Source organism: Antrostomus carolinensis, unplaced genomic scaffold (genome assembly GCF_000700745.2).
Source record: "Antrostomus carolinensis isolate BGI_N321 unplaced genomic scaffold, ASM70074v2 scaffold4874, whole genome shotgun sequence".
NCBI classification, from domain to species: domain Eukaryota; kingdom Metazoa; phylum Chordata; class Aves; order Caprimulgiformes; family Caprimulgidae; genus Antrostomus; species Antrostomus carolinensis.
In genome coordinates this window covers 49849-68473 of record NW_010312718.1, presented here as the reverse complement: position 1 = coordinate 68473, position 18625 = coordinate 49849, and the positions used below count along the sequence as shown (strand labels likewise).

The 18625-nt window shown below is 41.3% G+C and overlaps 1 protein-coding gene across 1 annotated transcript in view; it reads left to right on the top strand.

The window, feature by feature from the left end:
• The window catches only part of EPAS1 (endothelial PAS domain protein 1), a 41789-nt gene that overhangs the window by 14895 nt on the left and 8269 nt on the right, over nucleotides 1–18625 (top strand). Inside the window, exons 3-7 of the mRNA XM_029084764.1 lie at nucleotides 2242–2393; nucleotides 3377–3461; nucleotides 3961–4079; nucleotides 4189–4391; nucleotides 13684–13790. Coding sequence (XP_028940597.1) covers nucleotides 2242–2393; nucleotides 3377–3461; nucleotides 3961–4079; nucleotides 4189–4391; nucleotides 13684–13790 — 666 coding nt within the window. The remainder of the gene's footprint in view (nucleotides 1–2241; nucleotides 2394–3376; nucleotides 3462–3960; nucleotides 4080–4188; nucleotides 4392–13683; nucleotides 13791–18625) is intronic.

The following is an 18625-nucleotide window of genomic DNA, read 5'->3' as shown; positions in this document are numbered from 1 at the left end:
CTTCTAGACTTCTTCCAAAATGAGTATTTCGACAACAAGTATGAAGTGTTGAATGTGCTGTTCCAGGGGGGGAAAAGAACAGAAATGAAATACTTTTCTCAAGTGCTAACAGTATGCCTACTAAAGAACAAAAACTGTATGCTGAAATCGCAGCATTAAACCAACAAAGAAAAGCAACTTCTCCAAGGAAGTCCTTTAAGAGTTCGACTGTTCTTGCAAATAAGGCTGATGCAATTATGGCTGGAGCCTCTGGCCGGTGAAATCGGGGGAGGGCCCAGCCTGGAGGACTCTTGTGCCACCCGGGAAGGACTCAGAGAGCGGCATCGCTGCAGCTCCTCTCACATCATCCTTGCTGCTTTGGGCTTTTGAGCTAGATGGGACTTCAGCATGGCCTTGTATCTTCAGCAGTGTATCACTGGAGTCAGTTATTCTTTATTCTTAGACAATAAGGGTGGGGGTTTTTGCTTGCTTGCTTTTTTCCCCTGAATTCAGAGCCTGACCACGTATTTGCAGTGACTGATCACAAATGCGGAGGCTAACTGACAAAACTATAAAGATAAGCTCACCACAGCATGTCTGAGGTACACAGACCAGATGCAATATCTGTAAATAGTTGTGAAAAAAATAATCCCAGAAGTTGCATGTAAAACATGTCAAGAAATTAATGGGCCAGCTCCTACACAGAAATTTTTCGATACTAGTCATCTACAAATTGTCTCCCACAGGCTTCTTATTCACAAAGCTGAAACATGCTTAAAAGTGTAGAAGGGAAGGCAAGAGTGCTGAGTGGACACTTGAGTGACTGGCTTTAGGAGGAGCAGTGTCTCCCTCCCTCCCTCCCTGCAGCTTTGCCTGCTTACTGCCTCCCATCACAGGAGATGAGCAATACGAGGGCATCACAGTGCCATCAGTTGGCTCTACAGCACGGCCAAAAAGCAAAAGGAAAACATGTAACCAAAAAAAAAAAAATTGAATAAATATTCTAGCATGGCCTTAGATTTCAGCTAAACGGTGGCTCATCTTTCCCAAAAATGGTTAAGATGCACTGGGTTCATGAATCTATATAGGCAAACACAAGGAATTTAAGTGGGGTCTGAGGCTCTTCTCCTTCCAGGACAGGAGAAACACAGATAGGTGACAAAGCTTGTCAGAGTTTGGTGGAGTGGCACGTAGGGAGTTCTGATAAAAAAGCAGGTATCAATGGGATGGATCTGTGTTTTCCCAGGAATTCTGAGGTTTATGGGATGAGAGATTCCCCCCAAAAGGACTTCAGGGAGTGGTTTTCTACTTTTTCTGCTAAAGGTGGTGTTAACAGACACCTCCATACTGAGTGGAGGGGTCTGTTTAGGCACACTTCGTAGGAACAGTATTTGAACCTCTTAGAAAAACGGACCTGATGGGGAAGTCTTTCATTAAATATTTGCTAGGAATCCACAAATTTACTTACCTTCTGCAAGATTTGCCCCATATTTGAAAGGCTGAGGGAGCTGGGTCTCTTTAGCTTGGAAAAAAGGAGACTGAGGGGAGACCTATTTAATGTTTACAAATATGTTAAGGGCAAATGTCATGAGGATGGAGCCAGGCTCTTCTCAGTGATGCCCAACGATAGGACAAGGAGCAATGGGTGCAAGCTGGAACACAGGAGGTTCCGCTTAAACTTGAGAAAAAACTACTTTACAGTGAGGGTGACAGAGCCCTGGAACAGGCTGCCCAGGGAGGTTGTGGAGTCTCCTTCTCTGGAGACATTCAAGACCCGCCTGGACGCCTTCCTGTGTAAAATTGTTTAGGTTCCTGCTCCGGCAGGGGGATTGGACTAGATGATCTTTCGAGGCCCCTTCCAATCCCCAACATTCTGTGATTCTGTGATTCTGTGATATCTCGTGCCTGTTAGGAGATACAAAGGTTGCATGTGGCCAAAAGAACATGCACAAAGAAGATGCACTTCAGTGTCTTGGTATATAGGTGTTGCGTACTGGAAACACGTCTTGCAGAAACATGCTAAAGGTGAAGAGAGGGTCTATTGCATTTGCCAAAAGCTTAGAAAAATACCTCGTGCCTTTCTAGTGATAAGGACATCCCTTTCATACACTGTTCAGAAGGCTACACCAGAAGGGGTTTGTGGAAAGGAAATTGTAACAGCAGAAGCATATTTAGTTGCTTGTAACTGGATGTGGTTGCATTGAAAAACACTGGCTAGAGCGCTGAAAACTTTACATGCCTTTTTTCCTCTTTTTTTCTTAGTATGTGCTGACAACGAGAATGAACTAGAGGCAGACCAGCAGATGGACAACTTGTACCTGAAAGCTTTGGAGGGATTTATTGCCGTGGTGACACAGGATGGAGACATGATCTTTTTGTCAGAGAATGTCAACAAATACATGGGTCTCACCCAGGTAACGTGTTCCCTAACACTTTCCTGTCTTTGTAATACGATTCCCAGAAACAAGTTCTATGCCTAAATGCAGAAAAACAGCTGGTGTCACTGCAAAAAAGGCTGGAAATAAAATTTATTATTTCTCAGGCAAGTACCCTGAACACCAGACAACATCTGTGGTGTTTCGTTCTTCCTATCAAAGTTGTAGTGTCTTTGGTGACTGCAAACTTGCCTTTGTAGATATTGCTGTGGAGAGGAGAATGGGGTTTATTCAACTTGTGCCTTAGACTATGGGACAGAGGAGAGAGAGCTGCTCTTTTGGGCCCCCCCTTTTCTGCTTTGTTGCTTAGGGTATTTTCTCCTTCTGTTTTGGAAAAAAACTGGTGGTGCTGACTGTCATTGCATTGTGTAAATCCAAAGACAGAGAATTGTTCTGGGGAGAAAAGTAGAAGTTCTGCATAGGATAAACAAAGGAAGGGTCACCAGTTTGTGTCTGTACGCATCACTGGATCTCAGCAAACAGAGCAGATGGTTTAGGGATGCTAGAAAAATGGGTGCAGCTTTTGTGATGGGAAGGTTGTTCTCCTGATTCCCAGTCTGCATCCTCTCACACCTGGATTGGGATGTAGTTAAAGACAGCCAAAACCTTTAGAGGATGGCGGTTGGATATATGTGCACTTTAGTGCACCCGCTCTAGTCACCAGTTTGATGTGGTTGTGGAGTCAAGGTAAACAGGTTAACTACAGGACAGAGCACAAAATACCAATAATGGAGAATGAGTTAAACCTACTGACCCACTGCGCACCACTGATTAGACCACAGTCAAATTTGTCATCTTGATTCCTCTTAATTCCCCTCTGAAAATCCTGGAAATGAGTCCGAAGCTGCTGTTAATGCACTTAGTTCTAGTGACCAGCTTCATCTGAATAGGTAGTACATAAAAACAGATAAATACTTCTAGTTGCTTTTATGTGGCTAAATATAGCTCTTATTTCTGCACAGGTGGAATTAACTGGACACAGCATTTTTGACTTCACTCATCCATGTGACCATGAAGAAATTCGAGAGAATCTGAGTCTGAAAAATGGTAATAATGAAAATAGAAAAGAGTCACTGTTTGCTTTTTAAATAACCAAATAAAGTAATTGACTGGTAGTAGAGATCCATCAGACATGGTACAGGGAAGTTTCATTCCTAGAGTAATCATGATCTGTTATTCAGTACTTTACAGATTTGTTTTGTTTTGCCAAATATTGCTTATATATGCTAACACTAAAAATGTTTTGTTTAGTGTTTTCCTTTCATTAAGACAAGTATAATGTTTTCATTTGTAATGCTTTGCAAAGATTTATGTGCTGCAAGCTAAAACATAGGTTTAAATGCACAAAGTCCTGTTTAAGTTCCACTTGAAGTTTTAGGTCTGATCTCTACAAACTGCTCTTCAATAGTCCATGCATCTTTGATGGTCTCTGCAGGTAAATTTTCTGAGAATTGCTCTGTTATTTCTGTTGAATCCTTCCTGCTTGTACGTAGAAGAAATCAAGAAGCAAAACTGAGAAAACTGATTTGCCATTTTCCTTATACAGGTTCAGGCTTTGGAAAGAAAAGCAAAGAGGTGTCAACTGAGCGTGACTTCTTCATGAGGATGAAATGCACTGTTACCAACAGAGGCAGAACTGTTAACCTCAAGTCTGCCACATGGAAGGTACCATATTTGAACCATAAGAAGTGGGGGTTTTATTTTAAAAGATATTTTGGCATCTGAAGAAAGTACATTCTAAGTTTGTTTCTCATTCAAAAAATCATCATTTCAGGTTTTGCACTGCACTGGACAAGTTAAAGTGTATAACACTTGCCCTCCTCACACTCTGTGTGGGTATAAAGAGCCTCTTCTCACCTGCCTTATAATAATGTGTGAGCCTATTCAGCATCCTTCAAACATCGATATCCCCCTGGACAGCAAGACCTTCCTGAGTCGCCATAGCATGGACATGAAATTTACCTACTGTGATGACAGGTAAACTCCACTGATTTTTTCCTTTCTGTGGGTGCTTCTATCTTCTTGAACAAAGCAAGCAGTCTTTCCAAATGTCCTCCTGTGTGGACATGGTGAGCAAGGGCTAGAAGAAAGTACAGTCTTTTATCAAGACGGCTATTAAATGGCTTACTTAATCCATTTCAAACCTCAGTTTAGGCAAAACAGTACTGGTGCTGCATCTCTTCCTCCTGCTGAGTGAGGAATTCAAGTTCACTGGCAGAAGATGAGGCAACTTAGAGCCATAAGCATTTGCTTCTTGGGTTTTAGCAAACTGAAGAGTACACGGGATTTCTGTTCTCATTTTTTAGAGAACATCTCAAACAACATGCCTTATGGACCTTAGTCAAGGACTGTCTTACAGCTGGTTTGGTGCAGGATGCTATCACCAGTTAGCTGGAAAGTACTTTATGCTCTAGATTAACTAAGACTTCTAAGGCATCCAGAGCATCTGCAGCTCTGAAATGGGGTTGCAGCCTCTTGCTCAATGAAAAGCAAACAAGCTTTGCTGGTTATCTACCTACTCCTTTTAGTGGCGAAATGAAGGGGAGGGGAAGATCTTGGGTCAAGCAAGGGGTATGTCCTCCAGTCCCCACATTTCCCTATTGAGTGGAAGAATGGAGATCTCCCTTGTCTCTGCCTCCCTGGTTTCCCCTGGGATCTCTATGGCATTTCATACCATCTTCTCCCTGTCTACGTATTGGGGTAACCATCTTCCCTGCCTGTGAGTGAGCCAGAGATCCCTTCCCATGAAGTGTCCTTCTGTTCCCTGTTTTCCCAGAAAGTACTGCTGTGGGTTTGGTGTTTGTTTTGGGGTTTTATAAGTTTACGAGATCATCCCTGAATTTAATATAAGTTTTGTGTCTAATGATATTGGTCTTCTGAAACTCAGAGATGCCAGCGACCGCTGAGGTCTGGAGGGTTATCAGTGCGATACGTACGCTCACAGTTTACACAAAAACTCACAGGACTGAGATCTTGGGGTTTTTTTTTTTCATCCTTCATATGTTTTTTAAAACTTGTTCTAAGCAAGATTATTATTTTAAACAATGTGATGAAGCAACAGTATAAACTAGCAGTGTTAGCAGCTGTGGATGAAAGCAAGGTTACAAGTGTGAAACTTGTGACCGACCTTCTGACCTCCCTGAGAATTTAGCAGCAAGTGTGCTGTAACTAGAAATGGTCTCTGATGTAACTGCAATAAAACAATATTTTTTTTCTTGTTAATATTTTCAGAATGAAAATATTGAGATATCAATAGGATTTTGCTGCTGGGGGGGGGAGCAACAATATGGTAGTGACTCTGTTAAAAGCAATGTACCTCTGACTTACTGGGGCCATTCAGTGGCAGCTATAGAGGGGAGTAACAGAGGATTTTGCTGTAATGCAGCATTCGTGTCTCTGCCAGACTTGATGCATAAGCAATTATAAATGAGAATTAGAGGGACTGATACTATCCCATTAAAGATACACATGCTTATTTGAAAGAGAATGAAATATTATGCTGTTTCTTCAATAGTGGCAGTTGATTTACAGGGAGAACTTTTCATCTGGCAGTGAACTACAAGAGCTTCCTCTGGAGGATTTAACTTGTAAGGAATTTTGGAGATTTCTCTTTAAAACCAGGCAACAAAACAGCATGTCTTTTACTAGATAGTTTTGGTTGGATGTTTCATTCATGTTTTATTGAGATTATGATAAAGCTGCAAAAAGCCAGCCAGGCCACAGAAGGAAGAGACCTCACATACCTTTCAGGTTCTTCCCAGCAGATCCTCTGGACTCTCGCTTCCCTCCCAGAGGGATGCTGATTTCTCTCACTAGACACGTAAAAACGCAAACCACTCAGCTGTCCTTATCAAATTTGGTGCTGCTAGACAAATTGCATTGAAGGAGCAGCTTATGCCGAGAATGTAAATCCAGGCTGGGGCGGGGGGGGCAGGAAAAGCAGCATGTGCCAGTCAGATGCCTAAACCCTTTTCAACCTGCTCTGGCCTTTCTGCAGTGAAGCTGCAGGGCTGACACAGGTTGTTGCTCTGTAAGAAGAGATTGTGGCTTTCCAGTTCAGGGCTGATATTGAGCGCAGCGTGCCTCCTCTCACAGGCTTCTGCCGCCATCCGAGTATCCCCTTTACAGTTCATCTGGTGTGGATAGGTCTGCTTCCAGGGAGCATTAAGTGTTTATTTTTTGAAGCATTCAGTTAGAGAAACTCTAGGATTTCTGAGGCAGCACCTTAATGAGTGGCAGCTGTGCTGGACCTTAATAATGGAAGCATCCACCTTCAGCATGAAGCTCAAGCGGGTATAAAAGAGCTGTGCTTGTACATGAAGCTGAAATTTATCCTTGAGGAAAATGAGGATCACATCTGTCATCTCCTTAGGAGAGCTCATAGTCTCTGTCTGTGAGAAAGCAACATGCAAAATACACGCTGGCTACCTTTCAACACTTTAACAAAAACTAGTTGGCTGACATGAAGTGCCTTGATTCTTTTGGCTTTTCCTCAGGAGGGTATGCAACAGATGTGATACGAAGCAGGCTCAAGACTGTCCTTCCCTCATTTAAATGTGAGACACTAGCCCATATATTTTGCCTTCCAAAAATAATTTATATATGTGTGCCAGTGGTTAGGTGGGATATATTTGTATTCTTAAACCAGCTTTTGCAAGGTGATGAGCCTGTAAAGAAAGGTTTGTGAGGCATAAATATTAACAATAGGTTGTTCTGTTAAATGCCTGCTTCAGCCGTTCCTGGAGAGCAACTGAAAAATGTTCCCTTGCTCCACTTATCTTGGCTAAGTGGTTTACAGGAAGGATTATTTTAGCTGTAATACGGAAATGCTGATCAGTGGTACAATTCAGTAATTCAAGTGAGGATTTAATTCAGCTGAACAATGATTTTTTGGCAGGGAAGAACTCCAGGGAGGATATTTTGGTCAGAAAAAAAGGTCCAACTTGGTAGGAAGGCAGTTTTGTTACCTAGGTGGCAGAGCTGATGCTCCATGTACCTTCCCATGCAGCGCCATGGGGGCTGTGGGTAGATAGAAATAGCAGCAATATGTTTCTGTAGCAAAAAAATCCACAAAACAAAAGTGAAAACTGTATTTGATAAAAAACCCCAAACTACTTCAGGTGCCCCAGCACGTGCAGTCTCAGTGTCCTGGTTTGCCTTTTTGTTTTACACATAACAAAAGAAAACCATATGCTGTGTTTCAGAGGGGACCAGGGTTTTGAAAGCAAGGAGGGTGAGGTGGCCCTGGCTTTTCACCTTCATCCCTGTGACCTTTCTGGGGTGCTGGAGAGGGGAGGAGGAAGCGCTCTTTGCCCATAATTGCTGTGGGCAGCATGCAAGAGAGGAGGGAAGGCTAAGGACACAAATCTGCTCTGCACAGAGCAAGATGTGCAGGCGGCAGCTCCAGAGGTTGTGTCACAAGCCAGTTTCCTGGCACTAGCATGCTGAAAAGATTGTGTTCTCCATTACTTTGAAGGCATGACTTGCTTTGGGGAACTGTCTGTTTCCAGTTACAAGAAACCCAATTAGTTACAGTCTTTTTTACTTGAGTGGAACATTTTAATGGAAGAGTTGAAGAAGAAAGAGGAGAGATGCAGGATATGTGGTGATTCGGAATAGGATGATGCAGGAAGATGCAATGCCAATAATGTTGGTCCCAGTTAGGTTTCTCCTAATAAGAGTTTACATGTGGGATCCAGGCTGTTCCCGACTGAGAGAAAACTGAATTGTATTGTGCTTCCAGTTATGTCCCAGTAAAACAGCAATATGCAGGCACAGGGCCCCATATGAGGGTTTAAGCCAGTTTGCCATTTGACCTATATTTGGGAAATATTTTTAAATTATGTGAGGATGCACATAAGCATTTGAAAGGACCTCCTGTCCCTCCATCCCTGCTCAGGGGGAAAATGCATTATGGAGATAACGGTGAAGTCATGATACCTGCAGCCAGAGATCCGCAAAGATTGGCAAAACTGACTTTTTGTGTATGCCATTTTTAAGAAAAAATATGACCAACTTATTTTGTTAATAATGAAACTTTGATTTAGACCAAATGAATAGGACAGGTGAAGTTTTCAATGTACCCCTCTAGTTATTTTGCCTAGCAGGACAGATAAACCTGACCAGGCTAGCCATCCCTCTAAGGAGTGGATAGGGGTCCCAGAATTTTGCATTTTATTTTTCTCTTTGGCCTGGGTTAGAGTAGAAGAAGCCATGAATTATTTTCAAGAGGTAATGTGGGTACTTGGCAGGACTGCCACGCTGCCCTGCCACCTGCTCTAGCAGGCTGGCCGAGTGCCTTACCCAAGGCACAGGGGCTGTGTTGGGCTTTTCTCTCTTTCTCTCTCTCTCTCTTTCTCTCTCTCTTTCTCTCTTTCTCTCTCTCTCTCTTCCTCTCTCTCTTTCTCTCTCTCTCTCCCTCTCTATCTCTCTTTTTCTCTCTCTCTTCCTCTCTTTCTCACTTCCTCTCTCCCTCCCTCTCTTTCTCTCTCTGTGTCTCTTTTCTTTCTTCCTCTCTCTCTCTTTCTTTCTCTATCTCTTTCTCTCTCTCTCTTTCTCTGTCTCTTTCTCTCTTTCTCTCTCTCTCTCTCTTTATTTCTCTCTCTCTTTCTCTCTCTCTTTCTTTCTTTCTTTACTCATTCTGCTTTAAGTATAAATTTATTTGTTTGTTTGTTCCCGTCAAGACCAATTTAACTTCAATAACGTGGTAAGAGTTTGAATACAGAAAGACTTTGTTAAGAGATCCACACCCTCACACACACAGTCCACACACAGCCCGACTAATATACACCCAGCTCTTTTTTTGTGAGCAGTAAACATTACAGCAGTCTTTCACAAAGAGCCTGACTTCTCAGTCCTGACGGTTCTTACATTCTATTTTAACTCAAGAAATGGTAGACAATAAAAAGCTTTGTGTCTCTATAAAGAGGCAGAAAAGCACAATTTTAAGAAAAAACAAACCACTTGAAAAAGCTCATCTCTTAGGAGCTGTAGCCTTTGAAAGAGAGAGCTTTGTTTATTTTGCCATGTCTCAAAGAAATAAAGTAGGGCTAAGTTATACAAATCTAGAAATAGGATTCAGATCACTTGTTTTTCCATTGTGTACCCTTAAGCACAAAACTTTGCCTTTACTCCACATCCCAAGAAATGGGTATATTAAGAGAAACTGAAGTAGTCCTCAAAAGCATTTAAATAGCGGTAGTTGGGACAGATCCACTACTGCAGAGGGCTACTGCCCACCTCTTTCATGTGTTTTCTGAGATTTTGACCTCAGTACATCATGGTGACAAGTTTAGCTCAGAAAACCGAAGGGCCAGACTGGCAAAATTAAGATTCCCCCAAAGGTATTTGTGTTTCCAGAAACGAGTGGCTAACAGGAGAATAAACAGTCTCTCAGCCCACTTGTCGTCTTCAACAAAAATTATTATTATCCAATTAGCACCCATTTAACTTTTACAAATGCAAAGGAAACACAAAGCCTGCCATGGCAGGAATGGCACCCAAAACCACCATACAGTTTGTTTTCCAATTTTGTCATTCCATAGCTTGCACAAAGAGCAATTTTCTGTCTGGTGTCTAAGCAAAAGTAGAAGTCTTGTGTCCTGGACTCGGGTTTCGTAAATGACCCTTTGGTCCCACGGGGCACGTAGTTTCTGTGACTCTCTTAGTTGTGTACTCCTCCTCCTCCTCCTCACAGCTCGGTAGGATGCTTTTTCCTTTGCACTTAGCCCTCTGTGTATTCCCTTGGCATTTTGTATTGCTAAGAGGCTCCTGTGGAAAGCACATGGTGTTTGGAGGGTGCACCTCTGGTGAACCTCAAAGCGATGCTCAGGTGAGGTCAGTGCAAAGACCTTTGCTGAAGCACTTGCTGCCTCCTGGCCCAGGTGCTGTTCAGGCTGTCAGCTGTGGCCAGTCTTCTTCCGTGAGTGTCTTGGGAGAGTCACGGGACGGGTGTGATGGGGACAGGGATAGCTGCCCGCCTGGGCCCTGGTGCATAATGCAGCGTGGAATTGGCTAATCTGATTTCCAGCCCTGCGCTGCCTGCAGCCTGGGAGCCTTTTTTAACCTTTTCAGAGTCAGCAGCACCAGAGGGGGAATAAAGGAGGGCGTGATCTGCCAGTGCATGTCCCAAGGAACAATACTGCTAACAATTCTTGGAGAGGGGGTGTTTGCTATAAAATAGTGGTATTTAAAAATGTATGTAGGAAACACTGTCAGTCAGATCTAGGGTTTTTTGCAATGGGAGAAAGGAACATTCTATAATTTTTTTAAAAATCATTTCACTCCCAGGAGTGTTTAAAGATAAATGTTATGAAATTGAATAGTGGTGACAGATTAACAGATCAATTAACAAGGGCATAGAGGCTGTTTATCCATTTTTTTAAATAAAGTAACTATTTTAAAACAATTACTCTTGATTAGGATTTCACTGTTACCAGGTGTTAGTTTAGAATTTGACCAGTGTTGTGGGGTTTGTGGGTAATTCTCTGATAACTTATTTTTATCACTCTGTATACTTTTTAGTTGGTTGTAGTAAAAAGCTATCAACCTACTACTTGCTAACTTTCATCCAAGATTACATTAGTTCTAATTAAATTTTACATCATCACAGTAGGATCCCACCACAAGTTGTTCTATGCTACAAAGTGACAAGAAGGGTAATTTTATAGTGAGCACCCTTGTTATGAACTGATCAGTGAGGAGCAATTTGAGAGGGGAATTACAGGATTGGAATAGACTGCAGTTCCTATATGATAAGTTAAGATTCCCTCAGCCTGCTGTAATGCATGTTTTTTGCTTACTGTCTCAGTTCCACTGTTGACACCCATGAAGGCTGTAATGTGGCTTTGGATTTGCGTTGGTGCTACTGGGTACATGATGTTTCTTTTTTTTTTTCTTTTTTTCCCATTATCTTGATTTCATTTTCCTTCTCCTCACTCAACCCCTACTCGGCTCTTAACTCCCAATGACTGGATTAAGAGTAAATCCTCAACTTCCTGAATTTTAAAAGCCTTTCCCTTGTGATGAGCTCCAAACTAACCAGGATGGTTTTATGATACTATGCCATTATATGCCAAAGGCCATAGTTTCTGTTTTTAAAGACTGTGTATTTACACTGGTCCTGGCAGAAGCCCCATGCCACTTACACCAGTGTGTCCCAGCTGACTGTGTAAAGGCAAGCAGCAACTGTATTTTGGGAGCCTTGCTTTTATTAGGGCTTCTCTGCAGTTGGTGTTTTCTCCTGATGGTTCAGCTCCGACTACCAACTCATTATCAGAACTTCTGCTTTTATTAAAAAAGAAAAATCGATGGTGGTTTCAGAGAAAAGTTACAGATTTGACTGGAGTTGCAGTATAAAAGCTCAGAAGGTTGTCAGTGAAGAGAGTCAAAAACGCAACTCTTTGAAACTTGATTCAAGAATTTTCCCTTTGTTGGTCTAACTGTAAGTGTAAAACTGTAAACATAGAGTAAGTCTTTAGGGGGAACCCAAAAAACCCACCTACAGTCTTTGCTCAGTTAAACCATTATAAACCCAGGTTCGTTCCATGGAAATCAGGACAGAGAGGAGTTTTCAGAGTGACAAAACCAAGATTCCTGGAGGTATGAGCTATGCAGGTCTGTGGAGGCGAGGGAAAGGCACTGACTCAGTGCCTTGGCGTTCAAAATATACACAAAATAGCTCCATCTTATGGGTCTTCCTTGCTGGAGGGGGATCCAGGAGATGAATGCCATGTTCTTGCTCTGTTTGTTTTACAGTATTTATAGGTCTATCTTGTAAAAACATGCTTGTGTCTGGAAGGCTGGGCCAAGGCTTTTCTTCCAGGGAGTACACAAACCTGAGGATCTCTCTTAAAAGTAGCAACACCACTGATCAAATGTGGTGGTGGCAGATAAAGCTTTGCCAAGGGAGTTAGTTACAATGCATAAAACCTTGGCACTACCATTGATGGCAGCAATGTGCTGCAAGATGTGACCATTCCTTTGCAAACCTCGCAGCTTTTCAAGGTTTATGACATCTTAGCAGTTTTTGATGCTGCTCTCTGCAACATTACAGGTTGTTATTGCAGTTGAATCATAGAATCATAGAATGGTTTGGGTTGGAAGGGACCTTAAAGATCATCCAGTTCCAACCCCCCTGCCATCAGCAGGGACACCTTCCACTAGACCAGGTTGCTCAAAGCCTCATCCAGCCTGGCCTTAAACACTTCCAGGGAGGGGGCATCCACAGCTTCTCTGGGCAACCTGTTCCAGTGTCTCACCACCCTCACAGGGAAGAATGTCTTCCTAATATCTAATCTAAACCTCCCCTCTTCCAGTTTAAAGCTAGGAAAAAGCATCCAAGAGTGTTGTGGCTGACTTGAAAAACAGTAATGTTTACTTCTTTTCCCAGGAGATACAGTATATTTGATTTTGAATGCATATAGAGGATTTTATATTTTTTTTTTAACTAACCATGTGTCCTGTAAAGTTTTGTGTGAGGGAATTTCAACTTGAATTTAGGAAGAAAGAACCCTTTTCCTCCACACCCTCAGTAGAGAAAATCATCTGCACAGTTTGACCTATTTTCATTTATTCAGGAACTTGTGAGAAATCCTGCCTTGCCCGAGTACTCAGAAAGGCTCTGAAAAAAAGTGTAGTTTTTGAGATCATCGCTTCCTTTGTGTAAAATCCTACTTAGTTTGTGGATTAGTCACCCAAGTAACCTAATCCATATGCTAAAGTTCTCATAGAATTGAGAAACACTTAAGTAGAAGAGCTGATTTTTTTTTTCTTTTAATTTCTCACCTTGTATTTTTATTTCATTAAATGCAATACCCAAAGTAGTGATTTAACCCTTTTATGTATGTTTTTAAAATGTAACCATACTTTTAAACCTGGTGGTGCCAACCACTACCCCCCTTACATGTGTTTGATTTTGAAGGATGGTAGTTGAGAGTTTCTGCCTGTAGTGGACAGCTTGAGAACTTTGTCAGCAATGGTTTTCCAGTTGAGACCTAGAAGAGATACTGTGCAACAGGCCTGGGAAAATTTGCAACACCTGTAATGGCATCCCTAAGAATTTTTATTCCAGTAATAATAAAAGGCAGTTTATTCTGAACATGGAAATATTTCCAAATGTGATCAGAAGTTCTCTACAGCTCCCAATGTGTTTGGAAGTTCAGAATTTCTCATTTTGTGGTTTTAATTCTGTTAGTCTAAGGGCTAGAGCTGACATAAGCATAAGGCTAAGGCGACCAGATTTTAAATATTTGTTTTACTCTTAATCAAGAATAACAGAGTTGATTGGATACCATCCAGAAGAGCTGCTGGGCCGTTCAGCCTATGAGTTCTACCATGCCTTGGACTCGGAGAGTATGACCAAGAGTCACCAGAACTGTAAGTCATATTCTTATTTTTGTTCATAGTTTGCACATAAAGCAACAGCTTTCAGGTACCTCAATGAGTAGTTGAAAATACAAATGCACCTTGTGTGCAGATATTCTCTGAGAACAGTATTTACACTTTGCAAGAAAGCTTACAGGTTACCATGCTTGTCTCGCTGAAACCTGCTGATGATCTTTCCAGAGGGTCTGGTTTTTGCCATAATTAAAACTAAACCTGGATGGTAGAGAGAACAATCACTCTTGCTCTTAGTGATAATACAAGGATCAGCTAAAAATTTGAAAAGCCGAGTTAGGCAGTATTAGCCTGGCAAGAAATGTCTTTACTGGTGGTATTAGCCTTCTGGCGTGCTGTTTGGCCCAGCAAGAAGAGCAACTGTAAAGGGTAATAGGAAGAGCTTATTGCAGTGCATTTTTTAATGTCTGTCTTCTGCTACCAAGTAACAACTATCTTCCCCACTCAAAACAGATGTGCGAGAAGACTTTCTAAAAGGGATAATCATTATACAAATAATATATACTGCCAGAACAGCTGCTTCTCATTAGCCTGAGGTCTATGTGAACTGCCAGTTTTAGCTTTTTTTAATGTAAAGTACCCAAATTATTCCGGGAGCAGAGATCAGATCCAAGATCTGCTTCCTCTCTTCAGCAGGCCACACAGTTACACTTCCTCTCTCTCTCTCACATAAAGTGTCTTAAAATTATTGGATTTAAATCTTCAGTCTCTGTCCTTAGAGTTGGCGCTCTGGCTGGAGACAGCACGGTGCACTAGTGTGCAAATGCCATTTCCCACCCTTGGCTATTGCAGCCACTGGGAGAGTTCTCAGCAACACATCACTAAAATGTCTGCTGCTGCTCTTTCTATTAATTAAAAAAAAAAAAAAAGCAGTCCATAAGCTAAAAACAAAACCCCCACCCCCCACCTCGTAGTTATCAAGGTCTCTTGTCCTCAGGAAAAAGCCCATGACTTAAGTCATGTCTATAAGGAATTGCCCATCAAATAGACTTACTGAAAGTATTTCTGTACTTCCCAGAGAAAAGTAGCAACAAATAACAACTGTCTGACCGTAAGAGGGAAAGGGAATATGTGTTAGCTCCAATGGCAAGGATTCAGGATAGTTTTGAGTTGTAATGTTACTTGAAAGACTGCTTGGCAGTGATTAAAGTTGGGTGCTGTAAAACAGTGTTGGTATGAATCATCCTGTTTCCAGAGCTGCTTAAAAGAAAGAAAGAAAAAAAAAAAGGAATGAAACCATACTTACAGAGAGTTGTCTGGGAATGTATTTGTTAAAATTGTTTCTTAAGTAATATGTTCATGTTTTTAACAGTGAAAAGGAATTAGTGATATTCATAGATAGGAAGTCTGTATCTGGTGCTGGGCTATCGAGAGTCATCCTTAGGAATCAGGGGGCATGCTGCACTCTTGCCTTGGAATTGTTGACTTGCATTTCTAAGCATGGGACACCAGTGAGAGGGTGAAATAGGAGCTGGCAATCTCTTTGGTAATAGGAAACAGAACAAGCCCTTGTTGGTTATCCCTATCTAGTTAGTTAAATGGGACCACTGAGCTGGGACTTGTCCGTGTAAAGATTTCTGGAGAGTTTCTAGTACCCACCTTGACCAGGCATTGATTGAGGTTGTTCGTCATTCTAGCAATTCAGTTCACCTCCTGTAGTGCAGAGTGGATGTCTAGATGCCATTTGTGCCTTCTGAAAAGGGCTGTGTCCTACCAACTTTTGCTATTGAGCATAAGGTCTCATTGAGAAGCAGAACGAAGGCAAGAGAAAGTCTACAGGGGTGAGTTATTCCAGCAGAAGTGCTCAAGGCACTGTGCACTGCACAGGTTATAAATATTTAGGATCAAACTGTTCCATAGTGTTTATGATAGCACAGGATCAGCATGTATGATCTTTACTGTTGGAAGCACAGGACCAAAGCCTGTGCTGTGATACATGCTGTTGCCCACAACAGAACCACCAGCTTTTCCATCACCAGCAAATTTGATCCCTTTAGTTTTTCTAAGATAAATCCTTCCCGTGTCTTCTAGGACAGTCAGGCTTCTTACCAACTGGGGACAACCATGAAGGCAAAATGACAGCACGCTGTGACTTGAGAAAACACACATAAGCCCTCTGAATAAGCAATCCTTAGATTTCATAATGTGTGCCATTGAGATGCTGTCTAATGCACAGGGTAACCAAGCAGGTACACAGCTTATACAGAACTTACTGTTTCTTCCTAGCACGTAGCTATACAGATCTTATTAGTTCTTCCTGGCCATGGTCATTTATATGTGGAAATATCCACCTCAAAATCCATGCTCAGCACACTTGTATTTATTAAACAATATTTTTTATTAGAAATATGCTGCGTATATTCATGCAATAATACAGTCATCAATTCTGACAGTGCCAACCATTTAGCGTTGTAAAGATGCATAGGAAATAGAGGAAGGAGACTGAAGTTTGGAGAGAGAGAGGAAGAAAAACCTCAGATTAGTCTCTTGGCTAGAAGCAGAAGTCCTTCCCTTTCTTTCTTTCTTTCTTTCTAATTTAGTGATAAATCATGCTTTTTGCAGTTTTACTGTACTGCAGGATTGGTTTGGTTTTTATTTTCTTGAGGTGAAATAACAACGTCACATTTAAACAAGCCACAACAGTGTTTGTGTTCTTGGCTGGAAGTACAGTTGCGTATAGAGTATGAAAATCTTAATTAGTCACCATCAAATGGAAGATTAGAGTGCATTTGGCAGTATTTAGTATACACAGTTTTTCACATGTTATGCAAGCAAGAGGAAAATCTCTGTCTTGTTACATAAATCTACACAAAAGATTGACTGCAGAGCTGTATTTTCGAATTCAGCGATTAATAATCTATAATCGCTTCCATGTAGAGTCTGGTCTGGTTGCCATTAAAGCCAGTGGGAACTTTGCTATTGACTTCAGTGGGGAGCTGACTGTCACCACCTGGGACCTGCCACTGGTAGTACGTAGCAGAAGTTCAACAAGCCTTCAAAGTGAATCACATTCTCAAGTGTCTCAGCAATTAAAAAACAAATTTTCTGCTCAATTAAATTCATCCCTGCCTTCCCCCTTTCTCCACCCAAAGATAAGGAGTGTAAGTGGAGTCTGTTTCACCGAGATGTTACTAATTCTGTAAAGATACAGGTAATGTATACCTAAAACAAAAAAAAAAAAAAAAAAAAAGAGACGTTCACTCTGAAGGCAGAACCTTAAATGTAGCGTTCATAACAAGGTCAGCAGTTACAAGTGTATTAGTAATTTATGAGATTACCCCACAGAGGGATTGTGCTGTCCTTTATTATATCAGAACATGACATGCTTTGGATAATAATAATAAAAAAGATTAAAGCAGTAAAAAGCTTCTTTGTAATGTAACAGGCGCCTACACTGTGACTCTTATTGATGAGCTGATGATTAGGAAGCAGTGTAATTATGTTTCACAAGCAGAGCAGAACAGTCCAGACACTAAAACACTTTGAAATGAAAGCCTTTTGATTTTGTTCCACCAGAAGTATTTAATCAATAAAAGTAATGTTCTACTTCGTCTAAATAAATTAAATGAAGGATGATTAAATACTCCTAGGAAGAAAACAAACAAAGTTCAGAGACAGAAGGATGAACACAGCAACAATTATCTGCAAAACAGTTGTTGCATTTCACAGGCCTGGATTTGTACATTTGTATGGTGGTGATGTAGGAGAGACTGACAATAAATAGCTTCTGTTAATGGCCATATTCACAAGGAATTTTTCTGTACAAAGACTGCAGAATCAAGTTTCCAGCCTTACTGAGTCAAATTCCATATTTTTAGGGCATTAGTTTGCTGGCATACTGTCTTCAGGCACAAAAGTTGTTTAAAAGGAAAGAAAGAGTGCCAGTGTGGTCAGACATTTAGTTTGGCCATTTCCCACTTTTGCTGCCCCGTGCAACTACATCTGCTTACAAATACCAACTCTTATTAGTGCGAGTACTGCTTGCATACTCCAGCCCAATTTTATTGCCATTGATCAACAGTATTTTTCCTTAACTGACAACTGTGAATTGCATGACAATATCCATTGCTTTTAGGAAAGGATTTACAACAGACAGGACATGATAAAACTTTACATCTCAAAAGTCCAAAGCTCCATACTGAAAACTCATTCTCTTCAAATATTAGAGAATTTTTGGTGGGGGGGAGATTTCACCCTTTTTCTCCTAAGCAAAATAGTCCAATTTACCATTCTTAATTTTGATACTCTTTTAAGTATCAAAAGATATTACTTCTTCAGCCTCTTACGACCAGTGCTGTGCTAGTGACACCGTCACTTTATTTGTGGTCTTGAGATCTCCAGCTCCTGACTCAAAGGTATGAAGAGATAGGTATAGATTTGAACAATGAGGGGTTTGGGGGGTTTTTTTTTGTGAGTACAGCTTTGAAATCATCTGACTCTCAGGCTTATCCATCACCTAAATAAGTAAACTATTAAATAGTTTCCTAAGCAAATTCAGTTTTCTACAAATCAACTTGGGAGCCCAAACTGAGGCACATCGAGAACACGGACTCTCAAGAAACACGCAGTCAGCAGGCATTATTTTGGGGGCAGTTGGCATCTTATATTAAATTTTAAAAATAACACTCTCTGATCTGAATACTCAGACCATCTCAAGAACTCAAATGCCGGAACTCAAATTTCCAATCTTGCCTGGAAACCTCAAAGGAACAGCCCCTTTTATATTTGAAATGGCTGAATTTTCCCAAAGTTAAGCATCCTTGCTAATAGATGTCTCTGTGCAGTTTTGCATAATGAAAAACTCAGAAGCGGGT